General features: G+C 49.8%; 2 protein-coding genes and 1 non-coding gene across 6 annotated transcripts in view; 2 read left to right on the forward strand and 1 right to left on the reverse strand.

The window, feature by feature from the left end:
* The window catches only part of GAB3 (GRB2 associated binding protein 3), a 71,625-nt gene extending 66,677 nt beyond the window's left edge, over positions 1–4,948 (reverse strand). For all 3 annotated transcript variants that reach the window (XM_075539294.1, XM_075539295.1, XM_075539292.1), the window contains exon 1: positions 4,877–4,948. In XM_075539294.1, coding sequence (XP_075395409.1) covers positions 4,877–4,948 — 72 coding nt within the window. The remainder of the gene's footprint in view (positions 1–4,876) is intronic.
* Positions 4,949–11,834: 6,886 nt separating this feature from the next.
* DKC1 (dyskerin pseudouridine synthase 1) lies at positions 11,835–20,326 on the forward strand. 2 transcript variants are annotated; one of them, XM_075538246.1, is made up of 15 exons: positions 11,835–11,986; positions 12,549–12,613; positions 13,173–13,259; positions 14,183–14,274; positions 14,415–14,599; positions 14,840–14,904; positions 15,084–15,210; positions 15,366–15,496; positions 15,849–15,992; positions 16,530–16,650; positions 17,299–17,417; positions 17,754–17,857; positions 17,942–18,029; positions 18,637–18,777; positions 19,015–20,326. In XM_075538246.1, exons 1-15 carry the CDS (start codon positions 11,971–11,973, stop codon positions 19,075–19,077), a joined length of 1,548 nt encoding a protein of 515 aa, XP_075394361.1. In that variant the 5' UTR covers positions 11,835–11,970; the 3' UTR covers positions 19,078–20,326. The 2 variants fall into 2 exon arrangements, with proteins under 2 accessions (XP_075394361.1, XP_075394362.1); XM_075538247.1 differs by having other exon boundaries at positions 18,637–18,774.
* LOC142435348 (small nucleolar RNA SNORA36 family) lies at positions 15,558–15,692 on the forward strand. Its single transcript, XR_012781419.1, has one exon. It is a non-coding gene; the product is annotated as a small nucleolar RNA SNORA36 family (small nucleolar RNA).
* Positions 20,327–20,997: the final 671 nt, after the last annotated feature.

Genomic DNA, 20,997 nt, shown 5'->3' on the forward strand with positions numbered 1-20,997 from the left:
TTGACACCCCTGCCTTAGGGGAACACAGTTCAACCCAGAATAGTAATGGACTTTAAAAAGGGAGGGGAAACCAATAACATTATTTTAATAGATGTAGGAAAAAAGCCTCTGGCAGAATCTTGCCTTTATATTCACATTTAAAAGTCTCAGTGACTCTTAAAACAAGAGATGTGGGCTTGCTCTCACTACTTCAATTCACAACTGCATTAGAAGTCCTAGACATAGAAATATGGCAAGAAAAAGAACTATCCAGGTTGGAAATGAAGAAATAAAATTGATATTCGTGGATGATATAAATTTACATATATGAAACCCCAAAGAGACAAGAAAACCCAAAAGAGGTCACAAAAGAACTAACAGAGGAATTTGGCAAAGGCACCCAGTACAAGGTTCGCAAACAAAAAGCATTGGGTTTCAATACAGTAATCATGCGATTGCTGTAAAACAGGGACAAGAGAAACAATTCCACGTACAATAGCATCCAAGAGACTAAGACGTCTAAAAATCCATCTAATCAGAGAGGTGAGAGACCTACACTCAGAAAATGATTAACCCAGCTGGGAGAGATTCGAGAAGCAGAAGGAAGCTCCAGGTGTATGTATTAGAAGGCAATGTGGTTAAAATGGCAACACTCCCCAAAGCGATAGACAGGCTTGATCCAACCTCCGATCAGAAAATAAAAACACCAATTCTCAACTTTATATGGGAAGGCAAGAGGTTCCAAATAGCTAATACAGTGTTGAAAGTGAAGAAGGATTGTAGAAGGACTCACACTTCCGGATTTTACAACACACTACACGACCACAGTAATCAAAACAGTCTGAACCTGGTATAACAATCCATAACATAGACCAGAGGACTAGCGTTGAAAGGCCAGAAGCAATCCCATCCATCCAGGGTCAACTGAGCTTTGACAAGGATGCCTCTTAACTAATTGGTGCAAGGAACATCAAATGTCCACATGCAGACAAATGAACCAGGACCCATGTTTCACAGTCTACACAAAGTCAAAATCAAAATGGATTACGGGCCTAAATGTGCAAAATTCTTAGCAGCGCTATCAGGGCCACGATTTCAAGGCCTACCGTTTAACAATGGAGTCTCTGAGATTACAAAAGCACAAAGGATACTAAATAAATAAATGCATAAATGGGACCTCATAAAATTGTAAAACTTCAGTTCATCAAAAGTCTTTACAAAAAAAAGTGAAAAGACAAGCTATTGATGGGAAAGCATCTTCGGAAACCAGACATCTGCCTAGAACCTAACTTAACAGCAAAAAGACAAGGAATTCCATCATAAAGTGGGCAGAAGACGTGAACAGACATTTCGCCGAAGCAAACATTCAAATGATCACCAAACTCACGACAGCAATGCTCACTGCGGCAGCTTGCAAAATCGTTGCAAGGGAGAAGCAATGTGGAACCCCGCTCAGGTAGCAGGAGAACATGCTGCCATGTGGATGGAGCCTGAAGACCTGATGCTGAGTGAAATAAGTCAGTTACCAAAGGACAAATATTGTATGAATGGCTCATTTATATACATAAAAAAGAAAAAGCAACTGAAGAAAACAAAAAGAAAGAAAAGGCAATTGTAAAGAGACTGGAGTTTATTAATGGTCGCAGGGAGAAGGATGAAGAAGCGGTGGTTAATGGTGATGGGATAATCATATTGATTAAAGGTAGGGTGGCACATCCAATTATTGCAATTGCTGTCAATAAGTTGTCCACCTGTAAAAACTTGAATTGGCAAAAAGTTATGTGATAGAATTATTTACAACAATGACCAAAACAAAAAGCCCACTGCAGCCATTTATGTGCAAGCAAACACTACATGGGGTTTGATTCCTTGCTTTAGAAATTTAGGATCATGTTTTCAGGGGGCTTCCCAGTTACTGGGCCTAATATTTACTATGTTTTAGTGTTTCAGTTCTACCTGCGTTGGTTGTGAAATGCTTGAGGTCTTTAAGAGTCAAGAAGTAGGCAGCACCCAAGGCACAATTTATTTCTCTTCCCCTCAAACAAGAGAAGAGAGTGGGGAATGTAGGAGGATTTGGAGTTAATTCCATGGGCAATTGCCTCCTTTGCCAGGAGACCAGAAAAACTGGCTGGCTGGCCAAGGTAGCTGAATCTCTATATCAAAGAAACTGATCAACGGAATGGTCTGGAGAATACAGGAAGGCTGATTGATCCTTGACCAAGTTGGAGTGGACAGTGTAGACAGTCAATGGAATTGGACAAGTGGAAGCCATTTGCAAGGAAATACGCTTTGGGAAATGGTAGGGAACGAGAATAGCACCATTTTATGAAACACGAAAGAAACAGCAGAAACTCTTACTAAGGAGTTTTCAGGAGGTGCGTGGAAAGAAAAAATGAAACAAACAAGAAAATCAGCTTTAACATGAGCCTTGCAGCTTTCTCAAAGGTAACTCAAAATGCTTCATGGATCTAAATGTGAAACTTAGAATTGCGAATCTTTTCAGGGGGAAAAAAGAACACAGTAGGGAGTCTCTGGGCTCAAGACCTAGCCAGAGTTTGCAGAGTTGGCAGCAATGCTTGGTCCATAGAAGAGAAAATGAATTGAATTTTATCAAAATTTAAAATGCTTGTTTTGCAAAAGACACTGCAAAGAGAATGTAAAGCCCAGCTACAGACCAGTAGAAAAGATTTGCAAATAATAAAGGCCACAAGGAACCTGTATCCAGAGGGGGTAACAGTACCTGGCTCTGGGCATTCTTTTACGATGAAGTGAAAGAATACAAGTAAAGTCATATTGATATTGCGATCCATAAATGCAAGCATTCAGTAAGTGGGAATGATTGTCATTTTTATCAATGTCATTACAAGATTCTGTGAAATTGGGAAACTAAATGTTCATCAGTAGAAGAATTGTGGTGGTACACTGTCATGGCTTACCAGGAATATTAGGCAAAAACTTCCAAAGAATTCTGTAGCAAGGTTCTTAGGTAAATCCGTAGAGCCTGGGTCAATAGTTTCCTGGGGCCTGACAGGGGAGTTTGGTGGGAAATGGGGAGCTGACAACAATGTATACCAGGAGGAAGTGTTCTGCAATTCATTGTGGGAAAGCTCTCACAACTCTTTAATAGGATTTAGCTATTGAAATGTATGACATGTAAATGTTATGTCAATGAAACGGTTTGCAAAAACAAAAGAGCAGAAGTGTTCTGAGAAAAGAAAATCCTATGGAATGATCCCATTTTACATAAAAGGAAGTTCTAGATTTTCTAGAACAACACTCAATAAATTGCTGTTATCCCTAGGGGCTGAGGCTGGAGGTGGGTGGGTTGGAATCCACAAGAGGTTTGAGAGGGTAGGGTGTACAAGAAAACTTTAGAAGGTATCTTTCACCTTTTGTTCTGTGTATTCTTATATTCCTTAATTATTATTCTTTACAGTAAGGCTATATTCCTTATGAAACCCAAAATACAAAAGTAAAGGGTCAACTGGCTTTTCTGACTGCGGTGGGTCCGGGATACATTACCAAACCAGCCTGGTTATGTTACTGTGCGAGAAAAGGCGAACTATGAACCCTTGCTAGGGATCAAGGTTTGCAAGTCCATGTCCTCCACCACCACCATCCCGCCCCTGCCCTCCCACATCCCTCCTCCTGTCTATCTCTAAGGAGCAACACCGCACCTAGTTCTGAGTTGGTACCCAATTAATGGGAACAATCGCCATAAAGAAGCACTCATAGCAAAAGAGGAATCAGGGACAGCTATTAGTAACAGGTGCCCTGGTAGTGCAGAGGTCAAAGCGTTCAGCAGCGACCCCCAATCCTAGCTGTTTTGAAACCAGCCGTTTAGCGGAAGAAAGATCTAACAATCTACGAAATCTTGGGTAACCACAGGGCCAGTTCTACTCGGTACTATGGGGCCAACTAGAAGTCGGAGTAGAATGGAATTTGCTAATAGAGCTGTTGTGGGTTAAGTTCAAAGCAAGCCCTTAAACTGACATGCGATCACCATCTAGTGGCAGCCAGAGGTTCCGGCAAGATGAGTAGAAAGGAACTTTTCGGAGCGTTTTCTTTTTAGAGGGTCGCGAAGCGGCGGAATGGACTCGTGGGAGTGCGTTTGGTGTCTTTTGTGTCTCTTTTTGGGGTGGGGCATTTACGTGCGCGCGAGCGCACAGAGATTCATGCAAAAGATGATGAGCCTCATTAGGTCGGGTTTTCGGTGTTTCGGAGCGTCGGGCACTGGCTTTAGGCACCGGGTCGTTGGACCCAGACAGTGAGAGGGTCTTTAAGGGGATCGTGTCCAGGCCGCTCCATCGCAGCCCCCACACGGCCCGGAGCGGGATGGCAGGTAGGTGCTCCGGGGTCCCCCAAACTGAGGAAAAAACATACCCAGTGGAACAAGATACGAAAGCCTGCGGAGTGCCTTCCAGACACGTTCTGGAATCATCTCCTGGAACCTTTTCAATGGCTCCCATTCGCCAGGAGGGACCAGGGAGAAGCCCCCCCACCCCGGCCAATGTTACCCCCAGGCTCCGTCGGGGGACCAACGGCTGTGCCTTGGTCACCTACGGAAAGGCGGCGCAGCGGCCCGGACGCAGGGCAGTCTCGGGGCTTCGGGACCCGCGCGCAGAGTCGTCCAGGCACCGCCGCGAGTGCTCCCCAGGCTTCCCAGCCCCGTCCCACCTTTTGGGGGTCGCCAGAAAGCCGGCCCCGCTGCCGAGAGCACCAGGGCCCCGAGTCATGGGGCGTCGGAGAAGGGGGGTGCTCGCAGCGAGAGCTGGGCGTCCTGGCATCTGGGGGTGGGGGGCGCCCCGCGAGGCTCCGCCAGTCCCTTCCCCGGGGACCCCCCCCCCCGGGCCCGGCCGCGTCGTCCTCCGCCTGCCCGGCGCGCGGCGGCACTCACGTAGCGCTGCAGCTTCCTCTCGGGGGGCGACTTGACGAGCCAGCCGGTGCACACAGCATCGCCCGCGCTCATCTTGGCCGCTGTGCCGCCGCTTCCTCGCCGCCCGCTGCCCGCCAGCCCGCGCGCCTGGAGAAGGAAGTCGACCGAGCGGCCCGCGGGCGGGGCCGGCACCCCCGGGGGGCGTCACCACCCGCCCAGCCCCCTCCACCCCCGCCGCCGGCCCGGCCGCGCCAGGGGCGCCCTCTTCCGTGCGGCCCTAGCTCGAGGGCATGCGACCGGGCGCCCCCTCGCCACCCTTGAGGGCGGTCCCCAAAGGACGGGTGAGCACGATCCCTGTGGGTCTCTGGGACTCGGAAAAACTCGATGGGAGCAGAAAGCGCCCGCAGTCTCCCTCCGAGCAGCTGACGGGCAGCTAAGCCCGTCAAGCGTCTACACCGCGGCACCACCGCGAGGGCTCTCGGAGAATGCCGGTCCGCCACCACCACCTCACGTTCCCTCGGAAGTCCCAAGGCTCCATTGGGCTCCATAGGACCGGGTAGAACTGTCCCTGGGGATTCCCCAGACTGTGACTGTGGCCTACGGAGTCAAACTCCGTGTTTCTCCCCGGAGCAGCACTTAACCAGGGCTCCTGACAATTACTGTGGGAAACCCCAAAGTCAACAGGACCAAGTGCAACCATTCTCTGGGATTTGTGAGACGTGGCCGCAGGCTGCACCATCTGTCTGAACTCTCGCCTGACGATTAGCAGGACAACGCTTAACGCACTGTGCCACCTGAGGCCCCTCTTACAGACCACTGGAAACTACACAACGCATTCAAACGCCCTCCCGTGATGACGGAGAGTTGGGCAATCCTGGCAACTTGTCCCTTACAGGAATAACTCCGGGACGGGGTGATCATGGGACTGGGATTCGTGCGCTCCTGAGGCTGAGGTTGAGTGGTGCTCACCAGCCAATGAAAGAGAGTTGCCAGTCTGGTCATAGCCCTGCACACCTGCCAGTGAGCATCTCACAATATCCTGGGCTAATGACAAGCGAGTGCAAGGGCATCATGCATACGTAATCGTACACATCATCTCACTACAGAGATGTCACCAAAGCCAGGCAGCTGACAGTGTTCTTTGTTGTGACTTGAGTGTATCATAAAATGATGGCAGGTCAGTTCTAGCCAGACACCTTGAAAGGAATGGCAGGTCAGTTCTAGCCAGACACCTTGAAAGGAAAGGCTGGTGATCTACTTCAGAAAAACCGGCCATTAAAATCTTACATTCCAGTTGGTCAAAATCCAAAACCAAACCCCAAATTCACTGTTGTGGGGCCCGTTCTGACTTTCTGCAACTCTACAGGAGAGTCAAACTGCTCCTGTGAGTTTCCAAGCCTGTCCCTTATCTTGCCCTGGAGGAGCAGCTGGTGGTTTTTAACTGCTGACCTCGAGGTTAGGAGTCTAACAGTTATGAACACACCTCCAGGACTCCTTTGGTGGCTTGGTCAATGAGTCATGATGCTATTCTGACGTGCATCTGAGAGCCCGTAGCACAGAATGGCACAGAGGTTCCCATACTTATTCAGCCTCCCACCCTCTTTTCAGGAAAAAGGGGGAAAAAAGCTGGCAGGGTATGGGCTCAGTGTCAGCCTGGCAATGAAAAACATGTTTGCTATACCCCAGAACCCAGGATCGAGTGTGGGTGTTGCTTTTGCAGAGTCCTGGGTTTTTGCCTGGACCCCCCTGGGAGCAGCGTCACCCACTTTGTGAAGCACAGGTTGGCACTGACTGTCTTAGCAATTGTCCCACACACTCCGGCTTATTTACATAACCAGTGCCCAAATGTTGGCTGGGACAGAATGGAAAAGCCTACTCTTATGCAATTGCTCTCTGCAGCAGGGAGTCACTCCACTAAACCGGATTTTCTCAGACAAGGGCACAGTCACAGGTGCTGGGCCACTATTCAATCCACTAAGGAGCACTGGTGGGGCAACGGCTTCAACTCTGGGCTGTGCACTTCAAGTTCTGTGGTTCAGATTCATCAGGGGCTCCAGAGGAGTGCGATTAGGCTGTCTGTTCCCATAAAGATTTCCACTATCTGAACCCTCCGGAGTAGTTCTACTGTCCTATAGGTTTGCTGTGAATCAGATTCAAATACATTGCAGTGGCTTTGGGAGGGTATCCAACCAACTACAGATGCAAAGCCGCTGAAGGGCTTTGGCAGAGGAGCATGGTCTGGCCCACACTGGCTGCACACAGCAGGTTGCCCTAGGGCCTTTCTGGATGTTGCTTTCTTGTGTAGCCCTTGCTTAGGGTTGCTGTCACAGAAAGACCAGGAGGGGACGGCTTCACCGGAACTGTCTAGCACTGCGAATTCAGCCAGGGTGGGGAGACCTTTTTTCCACACTGTGGTCCTGCAGCATCACCTCCAACCCTGCCCATCTTCAGCTTCAGACTCCCCACACACATCCCAGGAGTACCCCTTCTCGTGCCCCCCCCCCTATCATCAGGCAGAAAACTCCAGAGCTTAGACTGAATCCCATCTGGTAGAAGGGGAGAACCCAAGGATGCAAAGAAGGGAAGGGGAGGTGATTCTGACAATAAGGACAGAACAGAGGAGCTAGCCTGCATTGATGGCATGCGACCCACCTCCATAGAACTGCCATCACAAAAGATCACAGAACCTGGGGGGGGAGGGGGATTGTAGAAAACAGAATTGGTTCTCTTTCTGTCCTAGAGGCTAGAAGTCTGGTTACTTCCGAGACTTTGCGAGAGAATTTTTTTTTTCAGTACAATGTATTTATCTTTTATTATGGCGTTTCTGGCCCGGAGTTTATAATCCCTTCCCCCGCCCTGCCCCGCAAATGGTTAGGATGCGCCCTGCCTTGTGATTGTTCTATTTTACATTCTTTGCAGGGATTGGTCAGATTACTATACAAACAGAGTGCATGAAATCATCCAATAAGGATTAAATTACTTTGCAAGGACTAGTCAATTTGTGGCCTGGCTGGGAGGGCTGTGCCTTAAAATGAAATATAAACACTAATCTCTGACAGGTTGGAATACACAGAAGTCATATTCAGTACATTTGTGTACTGATATATGATAGAGAAGCTCAATATCAGCAGCTAAAACCAGGAAACAAGTCCACTGGAGTCAAAATATGACCTTGAGGATATCCCACCTGAATTTTGAGAACATCTCAAGAACAGATTTGACTCATTGAACACTAATGACAGAAGACCTGATGAGCTGTGGGAGGACATCAAGGACATTATTCATGAAGAAAGCAAAAGGTCAATAAAAAGACAGGAAAGAAAGATCAAAGTGGATGTCAGAAGAGACTCTAAAACCTTGCCCTCATTTGTAGAGTAGCTAAAGCAAGTAGAAGAAAGGATGAAGTTGAAGAATGAAACAGAAAGCTAACAAGGGTCGCTCGCAAAGACAATGTCAAGCACTATACTGAGCTAGAGTAGTTTAGTGCCATGGGAGTTGGACAGGAGCCGGGAGCTGGTGTCAGAAATGGTTAAAACACTGGAGAATGGAGCTGGGTCTTCACTCCACCTCATAGGCACCAGCTGGGGATGATCCCGGTTCTTTCCCCTCCACAGGAATCTAGACTGAATCTGGTGTTAGAAGCCTCTCTCCTGGTTCCCAGTGGTTGCCAACAATCCGTGGCATCTGCCCCCATCATCACATGGTATCTGACTCCCTGTGTGTGACAGTGTCCCAGTCTGGCCTTGTTTGTGAGAAGACGTTGCTCACAAGGGATTAAGCTGAAGACCCACCCTACTCTGGTACGACTCAGTCAATTTAACAGCTATCTACAAAGAAAAATCCCATTTTCCCAAACAAGATCATATTTGCTGGTCTCAGAAGTTAGTACTTCAACATCTCTTTCTGGGGAAACACAATTCAATCCACAGCAGCATGGGTGTTTCATAAGAGGCAAAATATTTGCTGGTAGGTGGGCTGCTAGACGCATAGTAAGAGTGGGGGGTGTGGTGGGCTGAGGAAATGGGGCTGGGGCTCACTTCCTATTGCTGTTAATTCTGTAACTTGGCAGCAGTTGAGCATTAGTAGTGTTGGGTGAGGCATTGGGATTGCCCAGTCGCTGAAGGGCTCAGTGGAGACCAGCAAGGGAATGTTTGTCCATGGGGAGTTTTGTTTGTTTTCACTACCATCGGTTGCTTGTCTGTGGACCAGGCAGGAGGATGACTGAATTTAGGTTCTGGTGGTTTTGCTAGTGAGAATGATGCAGGTAAGAGGAGGAAGAGCATAGGCCAGGCACCTGGAGCTAGTAGAGTCGGAGGTACCGGTGAGCAGGACAACACAAACCCCTCACTGTGGTTGGACAATGAGAGTCTATGGATGAAAGTCCCACATTGTTGTGCTGGTGAATGGAGGGAGGTAACTTATGTCCCAGGAGCCCTGGTGGCACTGTGGTCATGTGTTGGGCTGCATGGTCGTGCAGTTGGAAAACACCCGCAGCTCCAAGGGAGAAAGACTGGGCTTTCTACTCCTGTAAATAGTTACAGTCTCAGAAACCCACAGGGGATCACCATGAGTCAGCAATGACTCCATGGCAGCGAGTTTGGTTTTTGGTTTGGCTCACAATCAACCTGTGTCCCAGTTTACTGGGCACAAATTATTGGAAATCCAATTATTTTATCCCTGTGGGACTAGTGCTGTAAAACCCACCCACAGCTATCAGAAACTATTTTCAGAGTAGAAAGCCTCCTCTTCTCCCTTGGAAAGGCTGGTGATTTTGAACCGATAACCTTTACATCGAGCACATCACAATTAGAACTAAGACATGCTCGTGGCACGGTAGTTAAGCACCCTACTACTAACTGAAAGATCAGTTTGAACCCAGGAGTAGCTGCTCAGACGATTTCAGCCTAGGAAATCCTATGGCTCTGTTCTACTCTGTTAACCATGGGGGCTTAGAGATGGAAGGCTTCCACAGCACACAATTTTAACCAGCTCCTTGCTCTGCCATCGTGGGTCGGGGAGGACAGTCCTTCCCTGGGTTGAGTTCTCTCCTTTTGTCTTTAGTGCTGTCTCACTCTACTTCAGGGAAAATTCCATTATCATTTAATTCCTTTCTTCCATGAGTTTTTTGATGCTCCCTTGTATGTCTTGTGTGTTGTGGTTACGTGTGGGGCTGCAATCCACAAGGCCAGCAGCTTAAAACCACCAGCTGATCCTAGGGAGAAAGATGAGACTTTTCACGAGTTACAGTCTTGGAAACTCACAGGAGCAGCCCTACTCTGTCCTATAGGGTCACTGTGAGTCGGCATCGACTTGATGGCAATGAGTTATTGAATTGGGTTTGTATGAATTTATATGATATGTTTCTAGTTTATTTTCTTTATCTACTCGGGTGGCACTATGGAGTAAGCATTGGACTGTAAGTTTGGTGGTTCAAACCCACCAGTCGCTCCTCGGGGTAAAGATGGGAAGATGAGGCTTTCTGCTCCCCAAAAGATTTACAGCTTCAGAAACCCTATAGATAGGGTCACGATCAGTCAGATCAGCTCTGTGGCACTGTTTTTTTTTTAATTTTATGATCTTTCATTAATATTGTCTTTGATTAGCCCCTGATACTAATTTTTTAATTCATTTTATTGGGGGCTCTTACAGCTCTTATAATAGTCTATGCATCCATTGTGTCAAGCACATTTGTGTATATGTTGCCCTCATCCTTTTAAAAATGTGTTTGCTTTTTGTACTAAGAAAGATGAAGCTGTCTGTTTCAGGGAAGATTTATAGCCTTGGAAACTCCACATGGGGTGGCAGTGAATTGAATATGATTTGATAGCCACAAGGCATTACATGGGAGAGAGACTGGACTTTCTCCTTCCATAAACAGTTACAATCTTGGAAACTCATAGGATGGTCAGCTCTACCCTGTTCTATAAGGTTGGCATAAATTGTCATCGATTGGATGGCAGTGACTTTTCTCCTTGTTGGAAAGGGCTGAGAGGAGAATAAAGAAGACTTGTTGGCATAGTGGTTACATGTGGGTCTGTAATCTGGCAAGGTCAGCAGTTCAAAACCACCAGTCACTCCCCCAGAAAAAGATGTGCCTTTCTACTCCCACAAAGAGTTAGTTTCCCAAACTCACCTGGCAGTTATACCCTGTCCTATAGAGTCACTCTGAGTCCGCATCGGATCAATAGCTGTGGGCTTGAATTTTTTTGAAATGTGTAAAATACACAACGGAAACGGAAGACTTGGTAAAGAGTTTAAATATATAACACTTATATATTATTATATTATTATGTTAAAAATTTAAATATATGCAATATAAAATTAAATATACTCCCTGCATCGTGTCTTTGGGTTGTGTACATGGTGAAATAAAATGTTTGGGTAAATGGACTACAGAAAACACATTATTAAGACTACTTTCATTAGTTTCTTTTCACGCTCTTAGAAGTGACTGCTAGAACATTTGAAAAATACACGTGTCTCACATTCTATTCCTATTGGACAGCGAGGCTCTAGACCGGAAAGGTACTAACAAGGAATTACTATCTCTATGCCTCCATTTCCTCACTTTTCAATCGGGGCTGATTCGGACTCGTCCCTTCCAGTGTCGGCAAGAGAACCCAGGGATAATACACCCAGACCTATGGCGCTTCACACTGCGATCAGTCGCTGCTGGGCGCAAAACGCACGGCGCACGGCCCAGAGAGCTGACTGCTTGACTGTCGGCGGCCCGCCCCCCGGCACCAAGGTAACCACCCGCCTCCCCCCGCCCGCCCCCCCCCCGCCTTCCCCCCCGCCCCCCCCGCCTTCTCCCCCCCGCCCCCCCGCGCCGGCTACGCACGCGCTCCAGGTCTTGGCCACGGTAGGCGGGGCTCGGCCTGAGGCACAGGCGTACGCGCCTCCCAGGCCATCCAGCCAATGGAATTGCTCTTTTGGCCTTCCCGCTCCTCAGGCCCTCCCCCTCCTCTCTGCCCCGCCCTGCGGCGCGGCACGCACGGGGCGGGGCGCCAAAGGGCTGGCCGTTGCGGCGAGGCCTGACGGGACCAAGGCGGCGGGAGTCGGCCTATTCTGTCCCTTGGCGGCACTCCGGGAGTCGCGCACGTTGTGTAAGGAACATGGCGGATGCCAACGGTAAGGGCTGCAAGCCGGCTGGCCATGCGCACCGAAGTGCAGCTAGCTCTGGGGAATGGCGTCGGTGCCCGCGCGCGCGCCCACCGACACACCGGCCTCTTTGCTCCCGGGCCTCGGGTCGGCCATGCAGCCCAGCCCGACCCCGCACGGCGAGGGCGCGAGCCCTAGAGGGCCCTGTGTGGCGTGGTTGCGCTGGCGCCTCCGAGGTGGGGGGATCCTTGGGGCCCCTGCGCGCCGCCGCCCCCTTCGCGGGTTGGGGGAGCGGGGCGGTGGGAGTGAGGAGGTAGGAAGGCCGCGGGGCCGAGTGGGGACATTGCTACCAAGCCCGGAGACCACGATCCTCAGCTCGGCGTGCGGCTTTAAGCCTCACCACCACCACGTGGTGAACCGGAAGGGAAGCCAACACGTGTGACTGCTCCCCTTAGCTCCCGACCCGTGCTAAGAAGTGCTACAGAACTTCTGCCCTAAATCGGCATCCTCCCTGCCCTAAGCCCTGCTTGTGTTCCATTCTAAACTTTGTGGTCTTCATTTCTTGGAAAATCTCCAAACCTCGTGGTTTTAGTTGTTCAGCTGAAGAAGCATAAGAAGAAAAAGGACCGAAAGTCGTTAGCTGAAGAAGATGTAGCTGTAAGTGGAATGTGTCTTACTATGTTAAATGTCTCGCATAACAAGCTGAAGGCAGTAACCTAAAGGTTTCTAAGACATGTACTAGAATGGGCCATCATGTATGTCAAGACACCGAGCCTTGAAAACAAAACCCTGAACCCCAGCCACCCAGAGCTTTGCATATGAGACCATTGTTTATTAAATGGTCTTACTGGTCCCAAATGAGGTCCTGAGAGTCCTTTTACTGTAGTCTGCCCACAAGTCCTCCAGGCTCCTTAAGCATTGGGACCCATCTGTCAGTATTGGCACTTGCAGTTCATTACTTGTTTACCTTTCCTGCAGAAGCCTGTGGTTTAGTTCCGACCCAAAGCCACCCGATGCCTAAGGAAAGGAAGCACTGCCTGGTCCTGTGCCATTCTCACAAATTAGTGTTAGATTAGACCCCATTTTTGCAGCCACTGTGTCAGTCCATCTCGTTGAGGGCCTTTTTTTTTTGATGCCCCTCCACTGTAGCAGTGTAGTTTCCAAAGTTCAATGTCAGGAAGAAAATCTAATAGGACGTATTTTTATCTTGTCAAAGGAAATACAACATGCTGAGGAATTCCTTATAAAACCTGAATCCAAAGTGGCTCTATTGGACACCTCACAGTGGCCCCTCTTGTTAAAGGTACGTGGCTAAGACCTTGCGTCCATCCACAAGTTGCTGCACGAGCAGAGACAGAACACATGGGATGTGCGTCTCGTGAATTAGTCTTTCATTGGCCTGTGGGTTTCTGTCTGCCCGCATGCCAGATCAAGTCACTGGAGCCCTACTCTATTGTGTTGGTCATGATACTGACCTGTAGCCTCTTAACCACCTTGGGGAACAGTAGTCCCACCTGCTCCATGGGCCTAGATCTGAGCAGACAGCCTCATCTTTTTCCTGTAGAGCAACTAGTGGGTTTGAACTGCCGGCCTCGCCGTTGGCAGCCCTTTGAAACCAGACCCAGGTGGTCCAGGGCAGCTGTGTGACTCTGGACCAGTCATTCCACCTTGTGCTGGGGGCTCTAGATGGGTAGAAATTGGTGTCTGGGGGCAGAATTTGAATTATGCTGCACTTTCACTTGACCATTCAATATGAGCATCTGCTCCCGGGTTAGGACGAAAACTTCCTGGATACCCATTGATTGAGAGTTTGACGCAAGCAGGAGACAGATCATTTCTGTTGTCTTTGGGGCAGCTGGATGAGGGGCATCCCAGAAGCCAGGCTATAGGAACAGCTGAAGGGACAGCATGCTGGTCTTGTTGCTTTGTTGGAGAAACATTGTTGCCTCAAACCTGATCTTTCTGAGAGGGAGGGTCCAGCTTGACCCTGCTTTCTGGGCCACTCTGTTCTGTACTGCCTTCCAGAGCCCCCCCCTTACAGAGCAATGTCTACCACCGTCTGTGAACTAGCAGATTGATGAGTGTTCTTCCCCCCATACTTTAGGAAATGTTTCCCAGCATGTGGGGGACCTGAGGGTTGCTTGGTGGTGGTTAATATGCACCAACTACTGCTTTGCAAGCTCAAATTGGTATTGTGATGGTTCTGTGTATATTGTCATTTTCTAGAATTTCGATAAGCTGAATGTCAGGACAACACACTACACTCCTCTTCCTTCTGGTTCAAACCCTCTGAAGAGGGAAATTGCCGACTATATCAGGTTAGTGTCTGCTCTTTCGTCTCCTGGAGGTGGGGGTGGGGGCCGTACCTGCAGTGGTTTTCATTTTATTCCTCAGATTTGTGGTTAGACTAGAAGCCAGGGCAGTTGGTCGGTGAGGTTTTTTTTTTTCTGTCTTCCAGGACAGGTTTCATTAACCTGGACAAGCCCTCCAACCCGTCTTCACATGAAGTAGTGGCTTGGATCCGGCGTATACTTCGCGTTGAGAAGACAGGACACAGTGGGACACTGGACCCCAAGGTGACCGGCTGTCTGATTGTGTGCATTGAGCGAGCTACCCGCCTGGTGAAATCTCAACAGAGTGCAGGTACGTGCTAGTGGCGTGGCCCAGGCGAGGAACTGCAGAACTCCCGGTGGTTTTCTCATGCCTGGCTTTTGGAGACAGTCTCTTAGGAGATAAAGATCCCTAAAATAGGGTGTTCTCTGTGGCACCAGTGCTTGCTGCCCTTGTGCCAGACAGACTCGGGTCCTGCTCTGGCACATCCCTGCAAGTGTGGGAACAGAAAACTTCGTGGCCACCCTTGACTACTCTTCTGTCATTTTCCAGGCAAAGAGTATGTGGGGATTGTCCGGCTGCACAGTGCTATTGAAGGGGGTGCCCAGCTTTCTAGGGTAAGTGCCTTTGCAAGGAGGTCCTTCTCGGCCTGCTTTCCACGGAACTTCCCAGCAATGTCTTCTGGCAAGGTCCCCTCTGTGTGGGTCTTTCCAATCAGTCCTGGGCTGCCCACTGTTTTGAGGAGGCAGGAAAATACTTTTCATGATCATGAGTTCTGATTTGTACACCTTTGTAGGCCCTGGAAACTCTAACTGGCGCCCTGTTCCAGCGACCCCCACTCATCGCTGCCGTGAAGCGGCAGCTCCGAGTCCGGACTGTCTACGAGAGCAAGTTGATAGAGTATGATCCCCAGAGGAGATTAGGTGTGCCATTTGGTTGTGGAGTGGGGGAGACGAGGGGTTTGCAAGTCCAGGCTGCCACCACCGTGGAGTCACGACCTGTGTTATGGTCTCAGGTTGGGTACAGAAGAACTCTGTTGGTCTCTAGCCAGGCTGAGTTTGCTTTGTCTTTGTCTTAGGGATCTTTTGGGTGAGCTGTGAGGCTGGCACCTACATCCGGACACTGTGTGTGCACCTTGGTTTGTTACTGGGAGTTGGAGGGCAGATGCAGGAGCTCCGCAGGGTTCGTTCTGGAGTGATGAGTGAAAAGGTACACAGCTGGAGGGTCGCATTTCATCCCTTGGTACGATGATGCTCCCTGAAAGGGCAATTCCAAAAGTGTTGAGTTCAGTTCAGGGCTGCTCCCCTTACCTGGTAATTGAACTTTGGGATATTGAAATGGGCCTGGGGTAAATAAGTGGTTAGAAAGCATTCCCCTCTATTCATCTCTACTCCAGCCTAAAGCACTGTCTGCCGGGTTGAATCCAGGTTGAATCCAACGGAGATGGCTTAAGGGCCCAGAGGCTTTACTGAGCAGGGACTTAGTGGTCTGAGCGTGTTCTATGACCTTGACCTTTCAGGTCTGGTTGGCTATTTGACAGCAGGCACTAACTGCGTTTCAGGATCACATGGTGACGATGCATGATGTCCTGGATGCCCAGTGGCTGTATGATAATCATAAGGATGAGAGCTACCTGCGGCGAGTCGTATACCCTCTGGAGAAGCTCTTAACGTCTCACAAGAGGCTGGTTATGAAGGACAGTGCGGTACGTGTGGCCTATGAAGTTGGCTTACTACTCTCCTTTGGGTTCAGTCTTTTTTGCTGTGTAAATGGAATGCTGCATTTTGAAAAGTCTTTGTTGATACTGGAAGTCTTTATTATTTAAAAAATGGTTGAATTCCTCTCTTCCTTCCATCCGGTGGTTTAAGATGCCAAAGACCATGTTTATATAAAACTGGAGGCTGAGCACATCCTTCCATAGTCACTGAAAATGATGGCCTAGAGCCCTCGCTCTCCCACCCAGCAGGAGAGTAGTCAGGCAGCGGGTGTTTTACTCTTGTGATTGTGAAAGCAGACAGCAGGGCCCACAGGAATGAGGTGGAGGTGTGTTTTGAAGTCTCCACCTGGACACAGACATGTGTCTTCAGAAGGTTCCCAGGGAGTGCTGACACAGCTGGCCAGGTAGAGCCTGTTTTGAGACCTCTGGTCCCCTACTGTACTGCACAGTGGCCTCACTCTCAGCCCCGCTGGGATTTGAATCCATTGCTGGTGGGACTGAGATGGCCCGTGCGGTGTTTGACAGGTGAACGCAATTTGCTACGGAGCCAAGATCCTACTGCCAGGTGTCCTGCGGTACGAGGATGGCATTGAACTCAACCAGGAGATTGTTGTCATCACCACCAAGGGGGAGGCCATCTGTATGGGTAAGTTCTTGAGCTACTACTTGGGTCCAGGGCTACTCGAGTGGTTGCCACCCGAGACTCTTTTGCCTAAGAAATTTGCAACCTGGACCAGCCAGCGCTGCCAGAAAAACCTCGAATTTTGGGCGTGTGTCGTTGTGGATTCATTGTGGTCAGTGCCTATCCAGAACCCTCGTGTTGCCAATGTTTTCTTGCCCCACAGCATAAAGGAGCGTTGCTCTGTTCCACGCCCTCACAGACTCCCACTGCCCGAGTCCATTCTCCCTTGTGGCATCCCAGAGAGGAGGGAGGGTTCCCAAGGCTGCCGATCTGCATGTGAGCAGCCAGCCTCGTCTGTCTGCCTTGGAGCAACTGGTGGGTTTTAGCCACCCAGTGTCTAACCAACCAATAATGCCACCAAGGCTCCTTCAGGTGGGACAGTGGCTCTTCATGGAGACGGCGGCACAGGACACATGGCAGTGGCCAGCTCCTGAGTATCTGTCATCTCTGTAACTCGGGGAGGACTTGAGTTCAAGACCCCACATTGCTCTTGCTTTAGTTAATTTGTATCATAAACTTCTCTATCTAAAGTGGGGCTGGTGGGCACGGACTGTAAAGTTGGGGTGAGGGCTCGTCCGGTGTCATTCTCCTCCTCTTGTCCCGATGCTGCAGCCATTGCCTTGATGACCACTGCAGTCATCTCCACCTGTGACCATGGCATAGTAGCCAAGATCAAAAGGGTTATCATGGAGCGAGACACCTACCCTCGGAAGTGGGGTCTTGGACCCAAGGTGAGTGGTGGGGGCAGGGAATGAGTGAGCTCTGCAGCGTGGGCCTGGATGTGTCTCCAGAGCTTTGGACTCTGACCAGGGGAAAGAGAGACCTTATTGGGGACCGTAGCGTTTCTGTTGGAATGGGACAAGCAAGTGGCCTCACTTGACTTGCTGGGTGGGGGTGGGGGTGCTTAGGAATGCAGACAGGTCCCTCATGACTAGAGGAGTTTGCCAGAGGAGGGGTGCCGGTGCTCTGTCAGCATGAAGGGCAGACTGGGTGTGGTGAGACACAGGGTTAGGGCCCAGTAGAGCATGGGCCAAGGCCACTGGCTGACCAGCTGACCTTCCCATCAGGCAACTGAGAAGAAGATGATGATCAAGCAAGGCCTCCTGGACAAGCACGGCAAGGCCACAGCCAGCACACCCTCAGCCTGGGTGCGGGACTACGTGGATTACAGGTGTGAGGCTTGGGCCGGCTGGGCAGCATTTACCTGTAGGGGAAGTCAGCTCTGTTGCATTTCATGTCACCATCTTTCCTGCAGGGACTCCGGGAAGGAGGTGGTTTTGACTAACGTGAAGAAAACCCCACATGCAGCAGCGGCTGCGGGCACAACTGGGCAGACCACCAAGGTGAGGGGCCTGCAGAGGTGGCCTTGCCATGGGGGCTGCCCCCGGCCAGCCCGCAAGCCCCTGCATGCTGCGGGCTCTGAGCAAGAGGTCTGGCAATGTCCGTTAGCCATTGAACAGGCTGGGGAGGGGGGTGCTTCTGGACTGATGTGGCCAGGGGGGGTGGGGGGAGGCCTGCTGCTGCCTTTGGGATTTCTGGGCTTGAAACTCTTGGGAGTTCCATGGGTCCTCAAACCCTTGTTTTACTTTAAGGGAGGCTTCTCTTACAGCAGTGGTTCTCAACCTTCCTAATGCCACGACCCTTTACTATATAGTTCATGATGTGGCGACCCCCAACCATAAAATGATTTTCGTTGCTACTTCATCACTGTAATTTCAGTACTGTTATGAATTGGGCGACTCCTGCGAAAGGGTGGTTTGAAAGAGAGAGACACACCCCAAACAGGGGTCGCAACCCACAGGTTGAGAACCGCTGCCTTACAGGATCCTCTAAAGTCCTGCCAGAAAACTGCCTCTTGGTGACTCCTCACCCTTTCATTTGCTCAATGTGCTGAGCCCCTCTTCCTGTATCATCCAAGACCTAATTTTCCATCGTTTGTCTTCCCCTTAGCGGAAGCGAGAGAGTGAGACTGAGAGTGACAAAGAGACCTCGCCAGCTGTTCCCCAGCTGCTCAAGAAAGAAAAGAAGAAGAGTAAAAAGGACAAAAAGGCCAAAGCCGCCGATCCAAGTACAAGCGAGCTGGGCCAGGTAGTGAGTATAAGCAGAACTGGGCCAGATGGGGGCGGCTCTGGCCCTCAAGACAGTGGATGGAGGAGAGGTCCTGTTTGGGGCAGGGAGGGGGGATGACCCTGAGTCGAGAGACGAGCTGGGACTGAGGTTGGTGGGGACAGTCAACAGGTGTGAAGCAAAGGGCGGCTGCTGCTTAGCTCTAGGACTGGGCTGCATGTGACAGTCATGCCCTTCATGTCACCGTCCTTCCCTTCCTAGGAAAGTGACACAACCAAAAAGAAGAAAAAGAAGAAAGCCAAAGAAGTGCCGGCTGCTTTGTGAGATGTGGCCTGCGGGGAGAATAATTAAAGCCTTACTGAGAAACTGAATTCCATCTGTGGTTGAGGGCCGGCAGTTGGCAACCCCCTGGAGCCTGCTGCCCACGTTGTCCTGTTTTAAGGGCCTGGGTTTCACTGGTTAGTGGCCAGCAGCCGACTTTCAGCTCCGTGACCATTCAGCTGTTTTCTAAGTGCTGTTCGAATACAAATCTTAGTTTGCTTTTTGCCTTCCTGCTTAACTTCAACCTTGTGTATACCACTCCTGCTCAGTGAGATGGACCAGAACCCTGGGTCACTGACCCTAAAGTGTGTACTGCACATTGTCCACTGCAGCCACCCTTTTCCTAAAGGTCAATAAGGTACCAGGTCTCTTTCCTGGGAAGTTGGGCTGTCTCCAGTGTGTGCACAGGCAGTATTGTCCTGGCCACTGTGTGTGTGTGTTCGTTCGTTCCAGTGTCCTCTTGTGAATGGTAGCCCTAGTGTACTTTCGGTGTTGTGTGTGAGCCCATCATTGTAGCTGTTGTGTCAATCCACCTCATCCAGGGGCTGCGGTTTTTTCATTGACCCTCTACCAAGCATGTCCATCTCAAGGGACTGGTCTGACATTTTCGAAATTCGTAAGGTAAAGGCTCCCATCCTCCCTTCTAGGAGCAGTCTGGCTGTTTTACTTTTGGGACTGATAAGCTTGTTCTTCTGTTACTCCGCTCGCTCACTGCTGAGCCAATGCTGATTCCCAGTGGCATCCTCCCAGTGGGTTTCGGAGACTTGGCGGGAGTAGAAAGCCATGTCTCCCCCTCTTGTGGAACCACCACATGACCTGAAGCCCACAGGACTTCTCCATGTTTACCAGCACAATTCCAACGCACTGATTTTGCAGTCTTTTTCCTCATTCGTTGTCCAACTTTTAACATGCATACGTGTCGTTTGCGTTCCTGTTCAGGCCACGGGCAGTGATTGTGGATCGAAGGAAAATTAGATTTTTGACACCTGTTGCAGCCTATTTGAGTTCCCACAGGCTACGCTTGAAATTTGGTTTGGGGGGATTTTTTCTTAGTACTTATTACTGTTAGTAATCTGTATTCAGTGTGGCAGCATGTAATTTGTTATAATTCCGATTTTCAATGCTGTTATTAGACACTGATAACAGGCAATAGAAAAGACCAACTCATGTTTTCCACCAAAGTTTCAGAGTTTTAAAAGGATGGGAAGGGCACTTAATTTTTACTTATTAAAGTTGACTTATTTTATATCTATTCCTGGTGTGTTTTCTAATTGCTAGCAATGTCAAACTAGCAGAGCAGAAAATGGGAACATTTTCTTATGTAGAGCAGACCTTGGATCTGCCTTATGCTCTGTTAGCTTCACATTTCTGGTTCTGTTTCTGACCACCTTCCCATCAGCGTCAGCAGAGGGAGGCCTCCAACATGAAGCCCTGGGCTGGTAGGTGTGGAGTGTGGGCTGGCTGCCTGGTACTTCTGACTTGGCTCTGGCGGGAGGGGGGGCTTTTGTACAGGGACACCGTGGGGTGTAGTTGCTGATGCAGGAATCTGAAGCCCTGCCTCATACAGCCAGAGTAGCAGTCTCACTTGGACCTCTGGGTGAAGCGAAGGATCAGAGAGTACTAATGGCTCGGAGGAAGAGAGGCCAGGCCAAAGGGAAGCGAGGGTTGGATTCGCCTGCTTTACACACGTGCCTGCCTCAATGCTATCGATTCAGTTCTGACTTGGCAACCCTATAGAAGAAGGTCGACTGCACCTGGAAGAAGTAGAAAGCTTTGTTTTTCTCCCTCAGAGCAGCTGGTGTTTTCAAATTGCTGACCTGGTGGTTAGCAGCCCAATGCAACAGGCCCTCAACTCCCCACTCAGAAGGCAGCTGGGCTTCTAGATTCTGGCATTGTTTCCAGTATCAGGGAGAAAGCCAGGTC

The sequence above is a fragment of the Tenrec ecaudatus genome, chromosome X (genome assembly GCF_050624435.1).
Source record: "Tenrec ecaudatus isolate mTenEca1 chromosome X, mTenEca1.hap1, whole genome shotgun sequence".
In the NCBI taxonomy this organism is placed as follows: Eukaryota; Metazoa; Chordata; class Mammalia; order Afrosoricida; family Tenrecidae; genus Tenrec; species Tenrec ecaudatus.

Excerpts from the sequence above, each read along its gene's own strand:
- DKC1 (XM_075538246.1), top strand. Across the intron at positions 12,614-13,172 it reads TAGCTGAAGAAGATGTAGCT|GAAATACAACATGCTGAGGA; the intron begins GTAAGTGGAATG and ends ATCTTGTCAAAG. Across the intron at positions 15,993-16,529 it reads TGGTTATGAAGGACAGTGCG|GTGAACGCAATTTGCTACGG; the intron begins GTACGTGTGGCC and ends GGTGTTTGACAG.